The sequence below is a fragment of the Quercus robur genome, chromosome 9 (genome assembly GCF_932294415.1).
Source record: "Quercus robur chromosome 9, dhQueRobu3.1, whole genome shotgun sequence".
In the NCBI taxonomy this organism is placed as follows: Eukaryota; Viridiplantae; Streptophyta; class Magnoliopsida; order Fagales; family Fagaceae; genus Quercus; species Quercus robur.
In genome coordinates, this window is record NC_065542.1 from 6,170,430 (window position 1) to 6,196,372 (window position 25,943).

At 37.3% G+C, this 25,943-nt stretch overlaps 1 protein-coding gene across 1 annotated transcript; it reads right to left on the reverse strand.

Moving 5' to 3' along the window:
- Window positions 1–24,106: 24,106 nt before the first annotated feature.
- LOC126700637 (uncharacterized) lies at window positions 24,107–24,574 on the reverse strand. Its single transcript, XM_050398852.1, has one exon. It carries the CDS (start codon window positions 24,572–24,574, stop codon window positions 24,107–24,109), a length of 468 nt encoding a protein of 155 aa, XP_050254809.1.
- Window positions 24,575–25,943: the final 1,369 nt, after the last annotated feature.

Consider the following 25,943-nt stretch of genomic DNA (forward strand, 5'->3'; position numbering starts at 1 on the left):
CAAAGTAGACTTTATTGCGAGCTTGCCAAATCATCCAAGCTGTAGTTGCCCACTTCTCCAACTCCACAAGACTAAGCCTCTGCTGCATCTTCTGAAAAAGGAGTAGGAAATCAATAGGCTCGTTGCTGCATTTCTGGATAGTTCCCTTGAATAAAGCCCATACATTCCGCGCCAACGGACATTCCCACAACACATGGCTGACTGTCTCGGTCTGGTGATCACACAGCTCACAGCATTCTTCGATTCTGACTCGTTTCTTGTGCAGATTCTGCCTTGTTGGTAGACATCCTGAGCAAGCCCTCCAGATAAACATACGTACTTTAGGTGGCACGTTCAGCTTCCATAGTTTCTTCCAAATGTTTCCCTGAGCTTGCACCGATGAATGTTCGGCTCGATTTGGCTGCTGTAGGCGTAGAGCAACCTGGTACGCTGAACGAACCGTGAAGGTGTGAGCTTTATTCTCCATCCATACCAATTTGTCTTGTGTGGCTTGGTGATTTCGAGGCATATTGAGTATGGTCTCGCAGGTGTGTCTATCAAATGTAGCAAAAAGCTTCCCCCTATCCCATTGCTTAGATTCCTCATTCATCAAGTCATGAACAGTCATATTCACTGGTGGTGCATTGATGAATACAGGGGAGTGAGGTAGCCAATTATGGGTGGCCACACGTATTTTCCTACCATCCCCAATCTCCCATCGAGAGCCAGCATATATGATATCCCTTGCAGCCAGTAAAGAGCGCCATACAAAGGATGGGTTATTCCCCAACTCGGCATCCAAAAATGAGGTGCTTGGAAAATACCTTGCCTTGTAAACTCTATAAAATAGGGACCTGTTGTTGTGAATTAGGCACAATGCTTGTTTGGCTAGCATAGCAAGGTTGAAAGCATGGATGTCTTTAAACCCCATTCCTCCTCTCTTTTTTGATGTACATAACTTGTTCCAACTTAGCCAATGGATTTTCCTTTCCGCCCCGGTTTGGCCCCACCAATATCTAGCCAAAAGGGAATTTATGTTGTCACATATGGATTTAGGGAGCTTGAATAAACTCATGGAATAGGTTGGGATAGCTTGAGCCACTATTTTGATGAGGATTTCACGACCCGCTTTTGAGATAAACTTTTCCTTCCATCCCAATACCCTCTTTGTGATCCTTTCTTGTAACTCCTTGAACGTTCCCACCTTCGACTTTCCATTGGGCATTGGGAGGCCCAAATACTTTTCACATTCCATCATGACTCGTGCACCCAAAAGTTGCTGAATTTCATTTCTCACCTCCCTCCTCGTATTTTTGCTAAAGAAAAGGGATGTCTTCTGTCTGTTAATTGCATGTCTAGATGCACTTTCATATTTGCCCAATAATTCCAGCAGTTTACGACATTCATCAACTGTTGCTTGGCAAAACAGTAGACTATCATCGGCAAACAAAAGGTGTGAAATACATACCCCATGTTTGCTAGACAACACTCCCTTGAGAGATCGGTTTTCTTCAGCTTTTCTCAGTAAGGCAGACAGCCCTTCTGCACATAGTAGGAACAAATATGGCGAAAGCGGGTCCACTTGTTTGATTCCCCTTGAAGGAGAGATAAAACCCTTAGGTTCCCCATTGATAATAACTGAATAAGATGTTGTGGTGATCGTTTCCATTGCCATATTTACCCATTTGCAATCCAAGCCCAATTTTATCATTATGTTCCGCAACCCTTAGGTTCCCCATTGATAATAACTAAATAAGATGTTGTGGTGATCGTTTCCATTGCCATATTTACCCATTTGCGATCCAAGCCCAATTTTATCATTATGTTCCGCAAGAAACCCCATTCAACTCGGTCATAGGCTTTGCTAATGTCAAGCTTCACCGCCATTTGGCCCACCTTACCCTTTCTCTTATTTTGCATCTTGTGTAATAGTTCATATGCCACAGTGGTATTGTCTGTGATCAACCGGTTTGGAACAAATGCGCTTTGAGCCTCAGATATTATGGTTGGTAAGATAGTCTTCAACCTGTTCGCCAAGACTTTAGAGAGAATTCTAGATACCACATTTCCCAAACTAATGGGCCTGTAGTCAGACATCTGCTTAGGATCATTCTTTTTTGGGATTAGTATGATGTGAGTATAATTCATTTTACGCAACATATGGCCAGAATTTAAAACTGACAGGATAGCCTTAGTTACATCAGATCCAACTATATTCCAATATTTTTGAAAAAAAAAAGGTGACATACCATCAGGACCAGGAGATTTTGAAGGATGCATTTGAAAGAGGGCCAGTCTAACCTCATCTGGTGTGTACCTTTGTAATAATGCATTGTTCATGTTTGGGGTGACACGTCTCTCCACCGCCTCTAGTACACTCCCCATTTCTGTGGGGTTTGCTGTGGTAAAAAGCTCTTTGAAGTATTGCTCGACTACTTGGGCAATCTGCTCATCCGATGTATGCCAATCACCATTCGTATCCTGAACACCTAATATATGGTTTTTCCGACACCGTTGACTTGCCTGTTGGTGAAAAAAAATTTGTATTCTTGACACCTGTAGGTAGCCAAATGGAACGGGACCTTTGTCTCCAAGAAAGCTCATCGTGATGCAGTATTGTATTTATCTCGGATTTCAAGGTACTAATGCGTTGGGCATTATTGGCATTATTTTGCAATGAAAGATCTTCAAGTTCTGCTTGCTTTACCTGTAGTCTGGTTTTAGAATTCCCAAAAATGTCTTTGCTCCACTCCACTAATGCAACCCGGCACTGTTTGATTTTCTCAAAGAGCTTAAACATTGGACTCCCATTTCGAGTACCCCTTCCCCAAACTTCACGGATCAAGCCTTCACAATCCGGCCGGATGAGTGGACCATTTTTCTTCAAACGCCTTGGTTGCCTTTTCCTTCTCCTATGACCGATAGGTGGGTGAGTTGATATAAGAATGGGCACATGGTCTGAATATGTTACTTGGAGATGAGTGACTTTCAAATGTGGAAAAAGAGCCCTCCACTCAATGGTTCCACAAGCCCTATCCAATCTTTCTTGGACAAAACCCTCGCCTTCTCGTCCATTGCTCCATGTAAAAATGTTACCTTGAAATCCCCACTTTTGTTTTAATGTCAGTAGTTTCTTACCAATTTCAAATCGTCTGTTGGCTAAATTTGGAATTTTCTTAAATGTCTAGTATTTGGCTGAATATAAACATAAGATTAATAGAATCTTAAAAACTATTAATCAATTACTGCATTATGATGCCTGCTGTAAAAAACGTTTTCCTTACTGAATCTTATTCACAAATGCGTCTCTATACATATGTATAATTGTTTTAGGTTTCTACGGATAAGCTATGTCTTGAATTCCATGTGAAATTTGGAATAATTGAAAAGAGTAATACTGCAGGCACAAACTGTTCTGCAAACATTTTACAAACTGCAAAATATACTTGAAATTACAACTAAATTTATCCCATCAAATCAAATCAATTTTTAGAAAAAATTGAATAATATATCCAAGTGTTTAACAAGACAATCATAAAAAATTAAAAAAAAAAAAAAACTCATAGTATAACACATAACAAAATAAAGGTTGAGAACCACATTAAATAGGATAAAATAAGCTAATATTAATATGTTTGTTTAAATAGTAAGGTTTTAGGGTATACAAAATTTACAATTATAACTCTTAGATATGCAGGGCGAGGACGGGGAGGGGCAGGGCGGGGTGGGTTTAAAAAGTCTAAACCCATCCCCACCCCGTCCTGTGGTTTGGAGCTAAAATCTTGCCCCATCCCCGCCCCACCACCTTTGCGGGGACAGGAAAAACCCATGCAGGGCGAAGCAGGGAGGGGCGGGTTAAATGGGGCGTGTTAATTATTGTTCTTAGTAACAACATAAGTTCTCACTCTTCTAATACATATGCAAAATTATTATTAAATTTATGTTAATTACTATTTGATTTTGATCTATAAACTAGTGTTTTAAGTATTAGTTAAAAAAAATTAAATTGACATTTAAATATTTTATAGATAATCATGATATAGCTAGAAAATGAGAAAATTGGGGATGCAGCCTTTCGATCCAGCACTTATTTTCCTTCCCCCACTTGTCTAGATTCAAAACCAAAAATCTATATCATTAAGAACCTGCAGGATGGTTAAGCTATTAACGATAAGATATAGTTACCTATATAGTAACCATATCTATAACTCAACTGTCACTTCCTGGTGTTTCGAATCAATATTCAACTTTACAACAATATGCAAATATCCTTGAAAGTCTTAAATCATAAATGTTTTTATAACTTTCCTTAAGTACACAAAAAAAAAAAAAAAAAAAAAATGCAATATTTTGCACTGGACGTGCTTCACTTATATAATCATATTCAAAATTACATGAATCAGCAAAAGGGAAAAAAAAAAGACAGAAATTGCATAATACAGTAAAGGGTAGAAGCTTATTATAAACCACCATGCAGTGGAAGAAGAAATCCTTCGCTCCTTAATTTTATTCACGAGCTTCACATCTCAAACATTATGGGGCATATAGAGAATCACAAGTGGAACTCAAGAATTGCTGGGAGGGGCCTCGTATTCGTAGCAGCAAGGGGAACCAGATTGGGTTGGCAGGAGCTTTCGACCCTTAAAATCTGAAAGAGAAAGAAATTAGTGCCGAATAACTTCGAAAATTAATTCCATAAATTCATAATAGATTTCCTGAGAAAATTATTTAGTTTTAATAATTTTTGGGATACAATGACTGACATTACCTGATTTCACATTAATAACTGGTCCCACCATAAATTTGAGTAATTAATAAGATTCATAATTCATGTGAGGATGGGAAGTTGTTATATTTTGAAATGCTACAATTACAAATTATTTTACAACATTTTTTCAAACTATTCATGTGGAAATTCTTATTAGTTTTAATATAGGTCCACCACTAACATCACATTTATGTTTATTAATGATTATTTGAAAAAAACTAAAGCCAACTTTCAAAAAAAAAAAATTACTAAAGTCACGTTAGCAATTTGTAAAAATACTGTAAAATAATTTATGTCTGTAGCATTACTCTTCCGACTAATTGAGTTTTATTAAGAAAAAAAATTGGAATAGAGTTAAAACTGTTAAATTTTTTTTTTTTTTGTTTGCCTTAAATGAGCCAAGGTAGAGTTATTTATTTATTATTTTAAATCAATAGTTATAATGAGATAGGTTTTAAATCAATGTTTAAAACCTATCTAATTTTGTTCACTTCTTTTTCACATTTTGGCTGAAATAAAATCACAGTTTCTCCACTCTAATCCACCAAAAAAGAAAAAAAAAAAAAAACACTTCAAAAAAAAAAAAATCCACCAAAAAAAAAAAAAAATTGTTGCTTGATCAAATATTGTCAGAAAGAGCTAGCTTTGACATTTAAAAAAAAAGAGAGAAGGAAATCAAGATTTTCTTCACCATTTGATCCACATTATCAGCAGAAAATAATACAACTTTATCGTTTCTGAAAAATTAATAAATAGAATATAAAAACCAAGATTAAGGACAGATTAATTACTTGTCACACCAAGCTTGGAAGTCTCGGTTACTCCCCTTATTTCCGCTTTTGAGGCAGAGAGAAGCATCAAAATGAAGAGAACCACCGAAATGAACTTCTTAAAGGCCATTGTTGTCATACATAGAAGCATATGTCTAGGACATTGTATATATATATATATATATATATATATATATAACTGAAGAGCAGTTTCCTTTCATTTTCTTATCTCATTCAAAGTCTTCTTTGAATGGTTTAAGTAAAATTTTCAAAGTCATTCTTGCTCTGTATAAAAAGTCCTTCCTGTTCAAGAGCTCATGAAAATCGATTTGATTAAGTCAAAGATAAAAATAATTGGACTCCACTCCAGTCCCATTCATCTCTCTTTGGCATGTCTATTAAATATTAATGCTACAGATTAAGGGTTATTTTAAAAATGTCAAAACACAAGGCCAAAGTCCATTGAAGTTACTTCAAGTTTATTCTATCAATACCACCCTTTTATTTATTTTTTATTTTTTTGTAATACTTGTACCTTAAATAACATTGAGAGAGAGAGAGAGAGAGAGAGAGAGAGAGAGAGAGAGAGAGAGAGAGAGAGAGAGAGAGAGAGAGAGAGAGAGAGAGAGAGAGAGAGAGAGAGAGTTTCAACTTATGGCATCCGCTCTTGATAATAGCTCTTTATCATCAGATTAAAACACCAATCGGCTTTTGGTGTAGGCCGTGGATTGAACCCCAGATCTCTTATTCAACCATCAGAGACTTTATCAGTTAAGCTAACTGAAACCCACTCATTTAAAGAGGTTTGATGTGTTGTTTGCACCCTTAAAAAAACTCCTACTACTAGGGTTATAAATGAATTAAATTGTTTATAAACATTTTAGACTCTACTTAAGAAAAACCTTGATTATGTTCATTTACTTAGCAAATGAGTCGAATTCAAATCTAAGTTTAGGCTAGACTATTAAACAAATTAAGCTCAAAACATGATAATGTGTTCATGAACAAATTTTCACTATAAGGCTTGATTTGAATATATATACTTATTACATATACCTAAAATTGGATTTTGTAGTATACCTAAAATTAGATTTTGTAGGAGTTCAAATGATAGCCCAGTGATAATAGTATCATTTGTAGTATCTTATATTTGTTTTTTGAATGTCATCTTTCCCTCCCCCACAAGCTACCTATTTCCAAACAAAAAAAAAAAAAAACAAAAAACAAAAAAATAATGTGTAAATTTGTAAATAAGCTCATAATATTTCAAATGATTTTTTATAATTAATTAATAATACAAATAGTTCATTTAGTAAATTTATATATATATATATATATATATATTAACAATGTAAGGTTTGCTTAATGTAATTTTTATAAGTTTGTAAGGTTGAATTTATTCAACCATCTAATTGGCTTTATTCCATGCCAAATTTGCTTGTAATTCAGCATTTAGTAACCCTGTATTTAGGTGGGTTTGTTGTAAGGGTAGTGAGTGAGATAGAGTGAAGATTGCTCAAGAGTGTGCAAGAAAACAGAGTGTCGCGGCTGGGACTCGCGGGTGGACTCGCGGCTGCAAGCCGCCAGAAGCTGCACACGTGCCAAGCATGCTGGAAGATGAACAGTCATGCTAGCTGGAGCACTAAAGGACAAAACAGGACAACTGGCCATACGGTTAACTCGCGACTGGATCTCGCGACTTGGTCAAGCCGCGAGGTCAAGCCGCGAGCCACTCCTGTTTTGGAAAAACCTGACGTTTCACATTCCTCTTCACTCCAATATAAATACCCTTTTAACCCACGATTGAAAGAGAGCTTCCAGAGAGAATTTTGAGAGAGAAATCCTAAAGAAAAACAAGATTGTTTCACACACAATCCCTACCTTAGAGTCTCATCAAATTCCCTCATTCTCTTCCTCTCCATTGTCAAATCCTTGAGAGGCATTATACCAAACCTGGTTCTCACCATTATCATCTCTGTGAGACAGTCGTTTGGAGTTCTGGGAAGCAGTTAGGAAGGAGCCAATCTTCATTGGTTGATGCTACGGTGTAGTAGCGGAATCCGGGAAGTTAGAAAAGAAAAAGGTTCGGCGCAACCTCGTTGGAGCAAGAAGCTTGGAGGGCTTAGGTGCACTGGGTAGATTAGGCTTGGAGGGTCTATTGCTGTCCTTGTATCCCAACTGTATTTTCTAGTGGATTGATTACCGCTTGGAGGGTGGCGGAGAGGTTTTTCGCCGAGGTCTTCGGTTTCCTCTTCGATAACACATCGGGTGTTATCTTTGTGTTTGCATCTTCCTTCCTCTCTATCTCTGCCTTTACATTATCTGCTGTGGTTTATTTTGTTATGGCTTAGATAGTTGTTTAACCAATTTCTTATTATAGCATATGTTAAGTTTCCGCACACTTGTTGTTTGACATATTGCTTGTGTTGGTTAAGTTGGTTTTTGGGGGTCTAAACGTTCAAAAGTGTTTTTGTACACGTTTTTGAACTTTCAATTGGTATCAGAGCGGGTACACTTGTTGTGGTTTAAATACCTAAGTGTGATCCTTGACCCCTTGTGTTTATTTGCCATGGATTGTGCTTTGTATGACTCTTTGCATGATTTGGTTGGTGATGAATGTAACATGCCACGTGTTTGTGAAAATGCCTCTATGAGTGTTAATCCTCATAAGTGTGATGACATGTTATTTGAATCTATGGGTGTTGTTGACAAACTCTTCAAGAAAAATGCTAAGAAGTTTCAAAAGAATTTGAGCAAGTTATTTTGTGAAAAGGATGATTTGATTGCTAAGCTCAATGAATCCAACAAATTGGTTGAGAAATATAAAAAACTTGCTGAAATTTCTCTTGAAAAGCTGAAAGAGTTTGAATGTTTGAATATGGACTTGGATGCTAAACTTGTTTTGTCTAACAAACTTGTTGATGATCTTAAATGTGAAAATGAATCTCTTAAGATGCATGCCAAGTGTTTGATTGCTGAACCTATTGTTAAAAAGGATGATAATGTTTGTTGCAATCATGTTGCGGTACCCGATTTTGTGCCTAGTGTGTGTTCTACCTTAAAGGACAAATCGGTGTACATTCCTCCACATAAAAGAAATCAAAAGGTGGAGAGAAAGGCTGTTAAGTCAAAGCCTTCGTTTAGGTCTCAACCTAAGGCTTTGGATGGATCTAAGTTTGTTCCAACTTGCCACCATTGTGGTGTGATTGGTCATATAAGACCTCAATGTCATAAGTTGAAGAGGGAACAAAACCATGTTGCTAGATCCATTCCCAAAAAGCCTAGTGGACCTAAACACATTATTTGTCACCATTGTGGTGCCTTTGGTCATCTAAGACCTCATTGCTCTAAGTTTCAAGCTCTTAAGAGAATCAAAAGAAAAGAGAAACTTGAGCTTTTTGGAAGTTGTGCTAAAAAGAGTAAACTGGATTTGAGTGAAAATAGCATGTTGTTAAAGAAAATGTTTAATGCTCTTAACTCCTTGACTATGTGCATCTCCGGTTCTCATTCTTCCAACCCTCGTCTCGCTTCTCTTGAGACACTCATTCCAAACAATCGTTCTGTTTGGATGAGGAAGGGTTCCTATGGTTGAGCTTTTGCTCTTTTAGTCCTTGATCTAATTCTTTCGATCTTTGTAGGACCCTTCATGCATTAAATGTCATATCTTCATGCATTTTGTGCATCTTGCATTTATTTGTATGCATTGTTTCGTTTTTGATCTTACTTTTATGTTTCTATTTTGTGTGAGTAAAAATCCAAAACCACATAAAAAGTGAAAAATTCAAAAAGTTTGATCGTATATGTTTGAGCACATATCACATGTGAGTTTGGCCTTGTACCTTTGTACAAATGGCTTTGTGCATTTTCAAACTTAGCTTGTTATTTTTGCACTTATATCTTTGTGGGAAAAATCTTGACATCTTTGTGTGATTGTTGTAAATCGATCTTCAAACTTGTCATGAATGATTTGTCAATAGTCATGTTGGTTTTGATACATGCGTAGACTTGTGCTTATATCTCTTCCCACTCTTTTATCTCTATTGCTTAAAGAGCTCAATAAATGTAAATCTCAAAATGAAAAGAGATAATGAGCTGCAAAAGCCGTCGCACATACTAGTATTCGACTAGGAAAAAGGGAAAGCGACTTATATGAAAATGTATGATGCCCAAAAAGCCAAAGGCTTGTTCATCAAATTGAAATATCAAAAATTTCAGGCATCAATCTAAAAAATGAGATGTATTGCTCAAAATGAGTTGTATTGATTCAAAATGATCAAATGATATGAATTGTAAGAAGCCAAATGAAAAGCTTCAATCTTATGTAATCATTTTCTTGTGGGAGGTCATATATGTTCACTTCTATAATTGAGATATACCACTTGACTTAGTACTAGTTGTGTATGACTTGATTGAATTGATCATTGAAGCTTCATTCTAGACTAAGGACTATTCCACATTTGATACACACACATAACACACTTGCCTTATGTTCAATGAATGTCTTATTCATTTGTTAGATTGTACTTGTCTAAATGTGATGTGTGTGTGCTCAATCATATATGGTTCAATCCAAAAAGATTTTTGATCATTTTATATGTTTTTGGAAGTGATTTTTATCACTCTTTGAGTTTATGTTTAGTGCTTACTTTGTTTTTCAATGTTTAAACATGTTCTGGTTTGAAAAACAAGTGTCAGATTTTTTGGCCACTCATTTTGGCTACTTGCGTGAGCTGCCAGCAAGCTGCCAGTTTTGGCTGGTCGGTTTGGCGGCTTGCAAGCCGCGAGTCTAAGCCGCGAGTTCAGACAGAGAGGTTTCGCGACTCACTCGCGACTTGGCTCGCGACTCGCCAGTCGCGAGTCGCCCAGAATCAGCTTTTTAAAGAGTTTTTTCGTGGGAAACTTGTTTTAAACCTCTCCCATCCTCTCTAAAACCCCTCTTTCAATATTTTTACATCAAAACCCAACCAATTTGAATGGTTTTTCAATCCATTAACATCTCTAAGGTAATTATAAACTCTTTTCATTGATTTTGATCCTTAGATTATGTTTTGGAGAGTTTTGTGCTCTTGGTTGGGATTTTCATCATAGGGGTTGGGAAAACTTATTTTTTGTCAATTTTCTTCATGGGATTGGTTTCTTTTGTTGATATGCATTGGATGTTGGCCCCTTGTGGCAGTAAGAACATGTATTAAGGGTGGTTTTCATGATGTTCATGCATTGTTTCACATTTTTGTTTATAGTGTGCATGCTAGGTGTTTGATAAAATGCCTCTTAGACATTTTCTCGCTTGTTTGGACTCCGATGAGTACCAAAATTTGGGGTTTCTCATGTTTCCTCATTAGGAACATGTTTGGTTCATTGGTTGTGTATTTTAACACACTTTGCCCCACATGTGCATTTTTTCATGCATTGATCATGCATTGCACTTAGCCACCTCTTGCACACACCTTTGCTACCCTTGTCATGCATTGGTCTTGACCTTGCTGTTTCATCCTAGCATGTCATGCTTACCTTATGCTTTGTAGCATGTTACTTTGTCTTAGGTTTGAGCTTCATTTTCTCATTCATCTTGCACCCCTCATGCATCATTAGCATTGTTCATACCTTCATCTCTTGCCCTCGTTTCTTCTTGACCCTTTGTCTATTCCTGACAAAAAGGGGGAGAGTATACTCTAGAGAATGTTTCGGAGTATTTTGTCTTTTCTATATGACTCTTGTGCACATCCTTAGGGGGAGAAATTCTATTTCTCATGTACATTTGTAGGGGGAGAGATATTTCATAGGGGAGATGCATATACCAAGGGGGAGAAGACATTGTGTTAACTAGAAAACCTTGTTCTGTTTGTTTTCTTGTTGGCTTTATGGTGCTTTGTGTTATGCTTTGGTGTTCTCATTGCATCATGTTTGTGCTTTGGTCATGCACATATCCCTATGTTATTATACTTCATTGAATGCATGTTCAGATGATCATTTGCTTTGCTATGTGATCATTGTAGTCATTTCTATACTTGTCATTTATTACTTGCTTTACCTTGAGGGTCTAATGTGGTTTGTGCAAGTGTTTCAGGGTACAAGTATAAATATGTTCCAAGTGCATCACAGCTTCTCATCACTTTGAAGGGGAGAAACTTTAATCACTTTGAAGGGGAGAAACTTTATGCACTTTTAGTTTATATTGTTTAAGTTTCTATTCAATATAATGTGTTTGTACCCATATGCTTTTGTAAGCTTTTAGGGTTAATGTTTTATGCATAGTTTGTAGGCTTTATGGTATGTACCTTGCTTTGTGCAGCCTTTATGCTATGTTGAAATCAGTACTTTAATCTAAATGTTATGCATTTTGGTTTATGTACTGTCACTCTTGTGCCCTTGTAGGATTGTTCCTAGATGCATATGCCTTGTGTGCTATGCATTGGTTGAGTGTTGAGCATACAAGTGTCTTGCCTTGTGCTTGTTAACTTGTATGTCCTTGTGTTCATTCCAAGTGTGAATGAGCACTGTGATCACTACCTTGTGGTGTTCACTTGGTTGATCAAGCCATGGTTTGTTTATTAACTCCATCTTTGCTTGATCTCATATTGCCTGTTTCATATGCATTTATAATTTTCTGCTTACAATGATCATGGTGTATTGTTGTGTTTCAGGAGTTTATGTTCATATGATTCAAGTGCTTCACAGCTTCTAGAGTTAGGTGTGAGTGAGTTTTGTTCAACTGTTCCCAACTCACATGTTAAGTCTAGAGTCTGTTTTAGGGTTTTGTCACGGAATAGCCAAAGGGGGAGATTGTAAGGTTGAATTTATTCAACCATCTAATTGGCTTTATTCCGTGCCAAATTTGCTTGTAATTCAGCATTTAGTAACCCTGTATTTAGGTGGGTTTGTTGTAAGGGTAGTGAGTGAGATAGGGTGAAGATTGCTCAAGAGTGTGCAAGAAAACAGAGTGTCGCGGCTGGGACTCGCGGGTGGACTCGCGGGTGGACTCGCGGCTGCAAGCCGCCAGAAGCTGCACACGTGCCAAGCATGCTGGAAGATGAACAGCCATGCTAGCTGGAGCACTACAGGACAAAACAGGACAACTGGCCATACGGTTAACTCGCGACTGGATCTCGCGACTTGGTCAAGCCGCGAGGTCAAGCCGCGAGCCACCCCTGTTTTGGAAAAACCTGACGTTTCACATTCCTCTTCACTCCAGTATAAATACCCTTTTAACCCACGATTGAAAGAAAGTTTCCAGAGAGAATTTTGAGAGAGAAACCCTAAAGAAAAACAAGATTGTTTCACACACAATCCCTACCTTAGAGTCTCATCAAATTCCCTCACTCTCTTCCTCTCCATTGTCAAATCCTTGAGAGGCATTATACCAAACCTGGTTCTCACCATTATCATCTCTGTGAGACAGTCGTTTGGAGTTCTGGGAAGCAGTTAGGAAGGAGCCAATCTTCATTGGTTGATGCTACGGTGTAGTAGCGGAATCCGGGAAGCTAGAAAAGAAAAAGGTTCGGCGCAACCTCGTTGGAGCAAGAAGCTTGGAGGGCTTAGGTGCACTGGGTAGATTAGGCTTGGAGGGTCTATTGCTGTCCTTGTATCCCAACTGTATTTTCTAGTGGATTGATTACCGCTTGGAGGGCGGCGGAGAGGTTTTTCGCCGAGGTCTTCGGTTTCCTCTTCGATAACACATCGGGTGTTATCTTTGTGTTTGCATCTTCCTTCCTCTCTATCTCTGCCTTTACATTATCTGCTGTGGTTTATTTTGTTATGGCTTAGATAGTTGTTTAACCAATTTCTTATTATAGCATATGTTAAGTTTCCGCACACTTGTTGTTTGACATATTGCTTGTGTTGGTTAAGTTGGTTTTTGGGGGTCTAAACGTTCAAAAGTGTTTTTGTACACGTTTTTGAACTTTCAAAGTTCATAAACAAATATCATTCTACCTAATGGACCAAGTTTTAATCCAAACCAATTTAAAGATCCTCCAACCCACTGCGCAACATTTCAAATGTTTATCCATCTATTCTTTATTAATATGACATATTCAATAGTCATGCAATTTGATTTAATGATTTATCTATTACTAGTTTGTAATCCCATACATATGTATGAGTACAATTAAAAACAATTACAATTTCACGATTCAAATTATACATTTAAAAAAAATGTTTAAATTATACATGGTATTACCTTACACATTTTTTAAACCATATGTTTCTAAAATATATAATAAAATTCTCAATTAATAGTTCAATTGATAAAAAATTTTATTGAATAAGAGATTTGAAATTCAAATATTATCTGCATAAAAAAAATTAATTAATATTTTAACATGATAATAAAATGTAATTACGATGAAATAGACTTCTAAAAGATAAAATATCTTAATTTACAAAAAAAAAAAATAAATAATAATAATAATAATAATAATAATAATAATAATAAAGCCTATATGACCTGTTCTCATAGGAGACTGCTACCATGCACATTTCCTCGTTAACCAACCACTGCAAATATTTCTCCTTAAAGTTAAAGACTGTCTGACTACCGTGTGTCGTGAGTTGATTGAATACCGTTGTCGGCATTAAACTTCAGTTGACATATAACAAATAAAACTAAGTTGACTGACTTTTCTTTTGCAGATGCCATGAGATACAATTTCCTCCACCAAATTAGTCCAACTTTGATGTGATAATTAAAAGCTATATTAAATTATAAATTCAATCCTATAATTTTGTTTAAAATTGATTTAATCATGTTACTTTACTTTCATTCATTTTCGTTCTTCAAATTTCAATTTTATTAAACTCGTGCTTTCCATTGGGAGAAAATGGGCATTTGTCTCTTTCACTAAAACTTTTCAGCAAAATGTCACATATCTGAAACTATTTAGGGAAATGCCCCTGTTTTGAAACACGATTTTTTAAAAATCGAGTTTCAATTTAAAACTCGATTTTTGGACAATCGAGTTATAGCAAACTGAAAATTAAAAAAAAATAAAATAAAATTCTGGATCTCGAGTTCCATTCAAGGAACTTGATTTCCATGTACTCGAGTTCTAGAATTTTTTTTTTTAAAGTCCACGTTCGTTATAACTCGATATTCCAAAAATCAAGTTTTACATTTGAAACTTGATTTTTAGAAAATTGAGTTTCAAAACAGGGACATTTCCCTAATTAGTTTCAGACATGGGGCATTTTGCTGGAAAATTTGTGAGAAATGGGTAAAAGCCAATTTTGGCCATTTCCGTTGGTCTCCCTCAAGATCACATTGTTAGTGACCCTTAAAACAATGTAGATTTGATTTTTAATTTTTTCCTTTAATTAAAATTTATGAAAAATAATTATAAATATTTTTTGGAAAAAATCTAAAAAATAAAAATTTATTTTATTTTCTAGACTAAACTAGTCATTTTAAGGTATAACGTAGATGTAACTAACGTTTTTCCTTTGATCGTTACACTATTAGATTGTATGGATGTTACTTTTCCTCTTAAATCTTATAAAATAAAATAAAAAAGGTCAATTACAACTTATCCACCTATGGTTTGGTCAAAATATAAGTTGTCTATCCATGATTTGAAATTCGGCACTTTACTCACCTTAATTCAGTTAGGATTCTATTACCTACCTCTATTAAAAATGAGACTAAATATGTATTTTTGTCATCTTTTTATATCTCACTCCTTTCAAAACATAAAAACCATAAAATAATAAAAGAAAACAAGACCAAAAGATAAAGGTTTGTAAAAATTAAGAACAAACAGCCGTACCCAAAGGAGAAACAATCAATGTTGGAACCCAAGATGATGTATCAGCTGTGAAGAAAGTTGGATGTGCTCTACATTCTCTTTGAAATTTGGGTCCGGCTCCCCTCCCGTTTAAACCCCTCCATTCTTTTCCAGTTTTTATTTTGAAGAATGACACTTGGCAAGCAAATGATCCAGTGGTTAAAAACAAAAGTAACTCAATCTCATCTTCTTTGTCTCTAATCTATCCTTCTCTTTTTTCTGCAACATCACCAACAGTATGAGAGAAGCCCAATAGTTAGGAAAAGTCAGTCCTCTTCTCGCAACATCATTGCTAGAGCATGAGAAAAGTTTATCTCACCACACAAGTCTGTACCAGCACATACCCAAAAAATAATCACGAATAGACTGAATCAATTGTGCCCTCCTTAAGGTCACCAATGCCATAAATGAGAATTTTCAAATCACATTGCACACATTGAGAGAGAGAGAGAGAGAGAGAGAGAGAGAGAGAGAGAGAGAGAGAGAGAGAGAGAGAGAGAGAGAGAGAGAGAGAGAGAGAGAGGAGTTGGTAATAATAATGTGGTAACAACACAGTGAAGCCCAATTCCAAGAGCCAGCCCCATTGACCTCCACCTGCTGGTCACTACTTTGCAAATCCCAAAAGCTGTTAGGAACCCGGTGGTTCCTAATGGAAATTGATGGAAATCATAGGGGAATGGACGGAGATTATAGGGAAATTGACTTAATTTAAGGTAGTCACATTCCATAGAGAAATAGAGAGATTAAGAGAGAGAGAGAGAGAGAGAGAGAGAGATGCACTAATGCACTAACAAATTGGTTTATTCTTCATTGATATCTCATATTGAATTACATTTATGAAAGTTCAAAGATTAGTGGTTTAATGGAAAGTGAAAATGATAATTTTTCGATAATATTTGTTCATAAGGAATTTGTTTTTGCTAGAGATGATTCTTGACAGAAGCTTTCATGGTGGTGGTAATGTTTGTTCATAATTTTTACAAAATTCTCACTTTTTGATTTTGTATTCTCGTATTCTTTTATTGTTATTTATTTTTATTTTTTAATGTTTGGAGAGGTGGAGACATAAAAGAGAGCAAAAATACATATTTAGCCTCATTTTTAACAGAGGTGGGTAAATGAATACTAATTGAGTTAATCTCAGGTGAGTAAAGTGCCAAATTTCAAACTATAGGTAAACAACTTAAATTTCAGCCAAACCACAGGTGGGTAAGTTGTAATTAGCCCTAAAAAATTATTGGGGAAATTTATAAATTAAAAAAACACTAATTTTTTTTAAAGTCAGTTATGATTTATAAATATTCAACAAACCAATCAAATCAATCACATGTATTATTTTCTACTATTCTATTCTATTCAAAATCATATTTTCTATTTCTTTCTTAATCGATCGACACATCTTTTTTTACATGTCTATTAATGTTATTTTTAAACTTCCTGAACTTTTTTTTTTTTTTTTTCTCTCAACTTAAATCAACCTCTCATTGGTGTATTAATCATTGTCCTTTGAACATAGCCAGCTCAAGTTAAGCAAAAATATACACTTTACCTCAACTAAGCATTTTTGTTTGGGTTCTAGACCTTGATGATTTATTTGGGAACTAAATCATTATTGGCCGAAGGCCATATCAGTTGGAGTTTGATTTCTGGGTGATTAGGTTCACTTTGCCAATTTTTTTTTTTTTTTTCATAGGAGATGAAACTCATTAGAAATTACAGAGTAAACTATAAAAAATAAGCAGAGAGTTAAATAAGGATCAAGGCCCAACGGAGTCATAGACTACAAAACAATGTTTAAAAGGCGATTTATTTATAACTTTAGGGGTTTTAAAACTTCATCATGATTAAGCAGATGATAGCAACTCATCCTTTATTTGTGCAACACAACCATTTAGCTCCCCTCTCCTCTCCTTACCCTTCATATCTTATACTAATCTCCTATGACCTATCCTTCCGAACCGTCCAAACACAATTATTTTTGTGTTTTTGCTCACATAACCAGTTTAACATTAAATTTATTTGTCAAAAAAAAAAAAGTTTAACTTTAAATTTAGCAAAAAATAATGAGAGTTTACGGAATTTATATAATGAAAGCAGTAGATTTCAATTGTCTTTTTGAATTCATGGGTTGATTATTACTTAATTTTAAAGATTTGAAAGACATTCAATTGACCAAAAAAGTTTTAGGATGGAAATATACAATTTACCTCTATATTTTTTTTTCCTCAAAATAATCATGGTTATATTATATGAGAGTGGGTTAATTTATGATTTTTATTGAAAAAATTAGAATCCACTAGCATACATGACTAAAAAGTATTTTCCAAACACGTGATAAAGATTCATGGCGCCTCGCTTAAATCTAAGAAAGGCATGCTACCATGTAGACTAGTAAATACAAAAATTAAAATCTTGACCATGAAATTCAAAGACATGATTTGAATCAATTTTACAATGATAACCTTATTAAACCATGTCTCTATTCCTTTTTTTAATAAATAAATATTTATAATTTCAAAAGTCGTAGTGTGGGTAAACAAAATATTACGATCATCAACACTAATGCTTTACTGTCGTGGGTTAAAAGATTTGGGGGTTCAAACTCGATTCATCTATACGAAAAATCAAATTGTGTCTTGATTTAATTATGACTAAAATAGTTACTATGAAGCGAAAGCTATATGTTGAAATGCTTAAAAAAATGCTACATACATGGCATGAATTCATGTAGTAATTCTAATGCTAGTGACCATATTAGCAAGAAGGTATAGTTGTTCTCTTTTTTATTTAATAATTTCTAATAACAAAAGGTTGTAGCTTATTCAATCACCAACAAGAAGTAGTGGAGACACAAGTATTCCATGACTCCTTTTATTCATGTGCTTCATATCTTAGGCGTTATGATATATGTGGTGCTTATACAGCTTAGGATCACAAAGAGAGCACTCAAGTTGGACTGCCCGGAGCTGCAGACATTTTGGGCTTCATATTACTGTAACCGTAACCAATATGGGTCCCAGGATTTGGTGAATCTGAAAGATTAAGGCTGTGTTTGGTTCATGTAAAATATTTTTCGGAAAATAAATATTTTTCGGAAATGCTATTTTCGGGAAAAGAAAATATTTTCAAGTGTTTGGTTGCATTCCAAAAAATGCTTTGGAAAATATTTTCTAGTGTTTGGTTGTGTTGCTGAAAATGATATAAAAAACACATTTTCTTCTTGTTCATCACATTTTCTCAGCTTCCAAACAAATATATAATTCCGTTTCTACACAGAAACAAAACCCAACCAAAAAAAATTCATCAAATCCGGTCAAATTCATCAAAACCCAACCATTTCTCAATTGCGATCTCAGTGCGAAGTCGAAGGCGTGCGAAGTCGGCGAAGTCGAAGGCGTGCGATCCTGGGCTCTGGGTTTGCCAGCAATGTCGAAGGGTGCGATCCTGGGGTGCGATCTCGGCGAAGTCGAAGGCGTGCGAAGTCAGCGAAGTCGAAGGGTGCGAAGTCGAAGGCGTGCGATCCTGGGCTCTGGGTTCGCCGGCGAAGTCGAAGGGTGCGATTTGGGTGCGATTCGAAGTTGAAGTCGAACGGCGAAGTCGAAGGGCGAAGTCGAAGGGTGCGATTCGAAGTCGAAGTCGAAGGGCTCTGGGCTTTGGGTTCGATCTCTCTCTGGGTGCGATCTCTTTGGCTGGAGCTTGGCTCGCCGGAGGGGTGTGCTCTCTCCCTCTCTCTTCTTCCTCTCTCTCTCTCTCTCTCTCTCTCTCTCTCTCTCTCTCTCTCTCTCTCTCTCTCTCTCTCTCTCTCTCTCTGAGCGCGGGCGCGATCTCACTCTCACTCAGCTCTCTCTTTGTTTTTCGGAAAATGATATTTGAAGGTAAAATAAAAACAGAAATCAATTTACACCCCAACACACGGTCAACTGAAAAGCATTTCCGGAAAATTTATTTTCCATGCGCAACCAAACACCCGCATTTACGGAAAAGCATTTCCGGAAGTGATTTTCATCCAAAACAAACACAGCCTAAGACAATAATGCCGTAAAATCAAGGCTTTTTAATATTGTGACATATTTAATTTTACCATAAAAAGCTTAGAAAATGGTGTTAATATCACCAAAAAAAAAGTACTCAAGTTTTGATACCTAAATTTGATTGTTTGAATCGCCTATGAGATATCTGTAACCTCCTCCAAAATAGGTCCCGGAATTTGGTGTTGATTGAGGCACCGCACCACATTTTTTCACCTCTGAAAGAACAAGACAATAATGCCACAATATTAAAACATTTTAAACTTAAACGAAATTTAAATTAAAAAGCTTACAAACTTTTATTACAATTTATATACCACTTTGATATACTTATCCAGACTGTAACAAAAACACATATTGTAATGGCATATTGGTGTGTCTTTTGGGTGGAGGTATATAAATTTTTTGAAGATTTTATCGTGGGTCGGTGTTGATTAGGCTTTTGGGTTGGATACTCTGTTGTGTTATTGAGAATTACTTACCACCACTCATACAAGCTCAATTGTGATAAATCGGTTATGGGTGCTGATGATTAACTTCAATGACCAACTTGTTCTTTGTTTGGACGTGAAACTTGAACCATAATTATATTACTGCTTTTTTGTCATATATTTTAAAAGTTGACATATTATTTCGTAGTATTAATGCAGTAAAATTTGTAATATTTATAATATTACTATCTTTAGAGTATCCATGCCAAAAATATAGCACTCACTTTGATAGAGTGTGAATATCAATGACTTACTATTTCTATCAAAAAATTTCGAAGCTTTTTACCCCATGATATGAGACACTGTGTTTTAAGCAAATAAACTAGTTTATTTCTTTTTCTTTTTCTCTGGATTCACTTTAATCAAATGAGAATAATATAATGAAGCAAACTAAAAGTAAAAAACCAAGGACGGCAGACTTACTTGGGTTGTCAAGTTCGGAAGTCCCAGGTCTGGATGCCACTTTTGAGGCAAACAAAAACATCAAAATGAAGAGAAAACCCAAAGTTATGAACTTCTTAGAGGCCATCGTTTTGACACATAGACACATATCTAGGGCATGGTATTATATATAGGCCATATTAGCCCAAAGAGCATTTGCTTCTTACTCTCTTATCTTATTCAAAGTAAAGTTTTATTCTTTCTCTGAGTTTCTCTTTCTTATTTGATTTTTTCTACTGCATTCTGCAGATTCTGTGTTTTTACTGTGGGTGGAGCCTTGTCTAATAAGACTTCTAGATGGGGCCGTGGGCCTACTTGAGTGCTTGAGTTTTGGCTGGGGCCGCTGGGTCTGGAAGTTTTAGTTTTAAATTCTTGTTTTTTTGTTTTTGTTTTTTTGGGTTATATGTGATAGGATCTATTTTGTTTTTTTGCGGGGTTCAATCCCCACATATACCAAAAACTGATTGGTGTCTTGGTCTGATAATAAAGAGCTATCATCAAGAGCGGATGCCATAGATTGAAACTCTCTCAAATTTTTTTTTTTTGTTTTTTTGCGAGTGAGTCTTTAACTTAAATGACTTGTGGCTGTGGGTGGAGTTGTACACTTGTACTTTTGGTTGGCTTTGGATTTAAAAAAAAAAAAAATTAATTTAGTTGTTATTAATTGGTAAAACTACAACAATACTTTTTATATGCATCAAGTTCATTGCTCTACACTTGAAAGTTATTTTTTATTCCAATCATTATAAATATATTGTTTGATTAGAAATGTTTACTAGAAAATATGCATCTAGATATGATAAACCTAAAAAAAGAAAAAAGAAGAGAAAAATTAATCTTGAATCTTTTCTCAAACATGATGTTTATTATGATATTGATGGTTTGGATTTATTTTCTAAGTTAAAAGTTTTAAAAAAAATTTTACAAATAAAAGAATACACTCTCCCTGACTCTAACTCTCCCTGAACTTGGCCTACAACTAGCCTTGAATTTGAGAATATCTCCACTGCCTTTCTCCCAATTCTCTAAACCATGGTCATCCCTACCAATAGAGCCTTATACTCAGCTTCATTGTTTGCGGCTGAGAAGCCCAATCTCAAGGATTTCTCAATTGTGATCCTTTCGGGAGATATTGGAACTAGCCCTACTCCAGATCCTCTGTGATTCGCTGCACCATTAACGTATTCCCTCCAGGACAAAGGTTCTTGTAAGGAAACCACGCCAATTGATTTTCCATCCATGTCTTGCTTCTCCATTCTCTCTTTTAATGGGGATTTAGCAAACTCGGCCACCAAATCAACGAGGACCTGACTCTTGACAGAGGTACGAGGCATGTACTTGATATCAAAAGCTTCTAGGATTGTACCCCACTTGGCAATCCTCCTTGAGTAATCAGCACTCCGGAGTAGAGATCTAAGCGGAAGTTGGGTTAGGACAACAACTGTGTGTGATTGGAAGTAGTGGGGGAGCTTGTGCGTAGCATGCACCACTGCCAAAATGGCCTTCTCCAGTGGTATGTAACAGACCTCAACTTCATGTAGTGACTTGCTCACAAAGTAAATTGGCCTCTGCACACCACTATCAACTCGTACAAGCACCAGGCTCACCGCATGGGAAGCCATGGCAATGTAAACAAACAAAACCTCAACCACCTCAGGTTTGGACATAATGGGTGGCCGAGAAAGATACTCCTTCAACTGTTGGAAGGCCAAGACACACTCCTCGGTCCATTCAAATCCCTTTCATTTGTTCAACAATTGGAAGAAAAGCCTGCACCTGTCTATTGACTGAGAAATGAATCGATTCAGGGCAGCAGTCATCCCTGTCAACTTCTAGACCTTTTTGGGATTCTGAGGTAGCTGCAAACTGTTAATTGCTTTAATCTGGTCAAGGTTGACTTCAATTTCGCAGTGAGTGACCATGTACCCTAAGAATTTTCCTAAACCAACACCGAAAGAACATTTAGAAGCATTAAGGCTCAGCTTGTGTTTCCTTAATATCCAAAGATGTTGCCGAGGTCGTTAACATGCTCGAACTCTAACTTACTCTTGACCACCATGTCGTCTATATAAATCTCAATGTTTTTTCCTAGTTGTGATTCAAACATCCTGGTCATCATCCTCTAATAAGTAGACCCTACATTCTTCAAACCAAAGGGCATCACCTTGTTGTGCTAATTCCCAATAGGAGTAACGAAAGCTGTCTTCTCTTGATCATCCAAAGCCAGAGGTATCTGGTGGTATCCTTAAAAGGCATCTAGGAAACTTATCCAAGGATGGCTTACAGTTGTGTCCACTAATTGGTCTATCCGAGGCATGGGGAAAGGATCTTTAGGGTAAGCCTTGTTCAAGTCTGTGAAATCCACACATACTCGCCACTTTCCACTTTTCTTCTTTACTACCATTGTATTGGCCAACCACTCAGGGTAGAACACTTTCTTAACAGCCCCAGCTTGCTTAAGCTTGTTCACCTCCTCTTTGACAGCATCGGAATGCTCTTTAGACGAGCATCGAGGTGGTTGTTTCCTAGAGAGGATAGCTAAATTGACATTCAGATGATGGCAAATGAAGTCTAGATCCATCCTAGGAGCTTCATAGGGACTTCATGCAAACACATCAATATTCTTTTTGAGGAATAGCACTAGATCTTTCTTCTCTTGAAGAGGCAGCTTAGATCCAATCTAAAAAAACTTCTCTAGATCACTATCTATAACAATTTCCTCTAACTTCTCACATTTTGCCCCTTCTGACATCGCATCTAGGGATAACACCAGAATCCTTGATTATTATGAGCCCCCCTTCGCAGAGGCCGAGGACTCAGCTCCAAGCTGATGCATAATTGCAGCTACTAAGCATTACCTAGCCATGGATTGACTCCCAATAAGCTCTTCAATCTGGTCCTCGGACGGGTATTTCACCCTCAAATGCAGAGTTGAAGAAACGGCCCCTAGGGCATGAAGCCAGGGTCTTGCCACAATGGCCGTGTAAGGAGAATAAGCATCCATCACAGCGAAGTCCACCTCCACTACCTCTAAACCTACTTGCATGGGTAGTCTAATCTGACCCTTTGCAATGACAACTTTCCCATCAAAGCTTACCAAAGGTGAATCATAGGCTGTCAAATCCTCAGGTTTCAAGTTCAGCCCTTTGTATAAGTTAGGGTACATAATTTCTGCACCATTGCCCTGGTCAACCAACACTCTCTTCACATCATACTCTTCTATCCTGAGTATGACCACTAAAGCATTATCGTGTGGCTGTATGGTTCCAATCTTGTCTTCATCCGAAAAGCTCAATGCTAGTCGGACCTCCACTCTAGCCCTCTTCAGCTCAGAATTAGAGTCCTCGGTAGGTGGCCAAGCTACAGACATCACCCTAGAGGGATGAGAGCCAGTTTTCCCAAGAGCAGCAAAGATGACATTAATTGTGCCCAAAAGGGGCCTTGAAGAAGCGTTTCAATGAGCTCTCGACCCTGATTGGTCTCCCTACCCATTTGGCCGATACAAAAACTGTTTTAACCTTCCATCCTTGACCAGTTGCTCCAGATGATTCCACAAAGTTCTACAGACCTCGATGGTATGTCCTCGTCCCTGGTGGTACTGGCAATGAAGGCTTTGGTTGTGCCTCATGGGGTCTCCTCCCATCTTGTTTGGCCATTTGAAGTATGGTTCATTCTTGATATTCTCCAAGACTTGATGTACTGGCTCTCGGAACACCGTGTTAACCACCTGAGGAGCCGTAGAACCAGATTACCCAGCAAAATCCTTTCAGGGTCTGTTATTATTGTATCTGTCTGACCTGAAATCCCTCATGTCCTAAGGGATAACCTTAGCCTTTCCCTTCCCTTACTGCTAGTGTTCCTCAACCCACTTGTATTCGTCAATACGGTCCATAAGCTGATGCATACTCCTCACCGGCTTCTTGATCAAAGATTTTCTCAAATCATGCTCGGCAGGCAGGCCGACCTTGAAGGTCCTTATAGCCACATTATCAAAGTCCCAATCGATCTCATTGAACATCTCCCAATATCTGTCCAAGTCCGTTTTCAGGGTCTCCCCTTCTCGCATGGACATAGACAACCAGGCGTTTAAGGGCCGAGGAACCTTACTGCACGTAATGAAGCGAGATCCAAACGCCCAGTTGAGCTCCTTAAAAGAATCAATAGAACCTGCACCCAGGCCATCAAACCACCTCATCATCATAGGCCCCAAGCTGGATGGAAATACCTTACACATCAAGGTCTCATTCTTGGAGTGCACTGCCATTCTCTGGTTGAAGTGGCTCACATGCTCCACAGGGTCTGTATGACCATTGTACATGGTAAATGTTGATTGAGTGAAGCGCCGAGGAATTTTTCCTGCTTCAATCCTGCATGTGAATGGTGATCTGGAAATTTGGTTCAACACCCTACTCATAGGGTCGTTTCCCAGACCTTTATGGGATGGGCTTTTATCCTGAAAGTTCAAATATGTGTATAAACACCCTTGAACGTTTAGACCCCCAAGTTACAACTTAACCAATTCAAGCATTATGTCAAACAACTAGTGTGCGGAAAATTAACATAAGCTATAATATGGAATTGGAAAAACTATCTAAGCCAAATTAAAATCACAACCCACAGCAGATAATAAAAGGCAAAGATAAAAGGGAAGGAAGATGCAAACACAAAGGCAACACGCGATGTGTTATCGAAGAGGAAACCGAAGCCCTCAGCGTAAAACCTCTCCGCCGCCCTCCAAGCGGTAAACAATCCACTAGAAAATATAGTTGGGATACATGGACAGCAATAGACCCTCCAAACCTAATCTACCCAGTGCACCTAAGCCCTCCAAGCTTCTTACTCCAACGAGATTGCGCCGAACCTTTTTCTTTTCTAGCTTCCCGGATTCCGCTACTAGACCGTAGCATCAACCAATGTAGATTGATTCCTTCCTAACTGCTTCCCAGAAATCCAAACAACTCTCTCACAGTGATGAATATGGTGAGAACAAGGTTTGGTAAAATGCCTCTCAAGGATTTGACAATGGAGAGGAAGAGAGTTGAGGAATTTGAAGAGACTCTAATGTATAGATTGTGGGTGAATCAATTTTATTTTTCTTTAGGGTTTCTCTCTTAAAATTCTCTTTGGAAGCCCCCTTTCATTTGTGGGTAAAAGGGGTATTTATACTGGAGTGAGAGAGGAATGTAAAACGTCAGGATTTACAAAACAGGGGTGGCTCGCTGCTTGACCTCGCGACTTGACTGAGTCGCGAGATCCAGTCGCGAGATAACCGCATGGCCAGTTGTCCTGTTTTGTCCTGTAGTGCTCCAGCTAGCATGACTGTTCACCTTCCGGCATGCTTGGCACATGTGCTGCGTCTGGCGGCTTGCAGCCGCGAGTCCCCAGCGAGGCCAAGCCGCGAGTCTCTGTTTTCTTGCACACTCTTGAGCAAACTTCACTCTATCTCACTCACTACCCTTGCAACAAACCCACCTAAATACAGGGTTACTAAATGCTGAAATACAAGCAAATTTGGCACGGAATAAAGCCAATAAAATGGTTGATTAAATTCAACCTTACAATCTCCCCCTTTGGCTATTCCGTGACAAAACCCTAAAACAGACTCTAGACTTAACATGTGAGTTGGGAACAGTTGAACAAAACTCACTCACACCTAACTCTAGAAGCTGTGAAGCACTTGAATCATA

Bases quoted from the DNA above. Each gene is read 5' to 3' on its own strand.
- LOC126700637 (XM_050398852.1), bottom strand. From the start codon at position 24,574: ATGTACAATGGTCATACAGACCCTGTGGAGCATGTGAGCCACTTCAAC.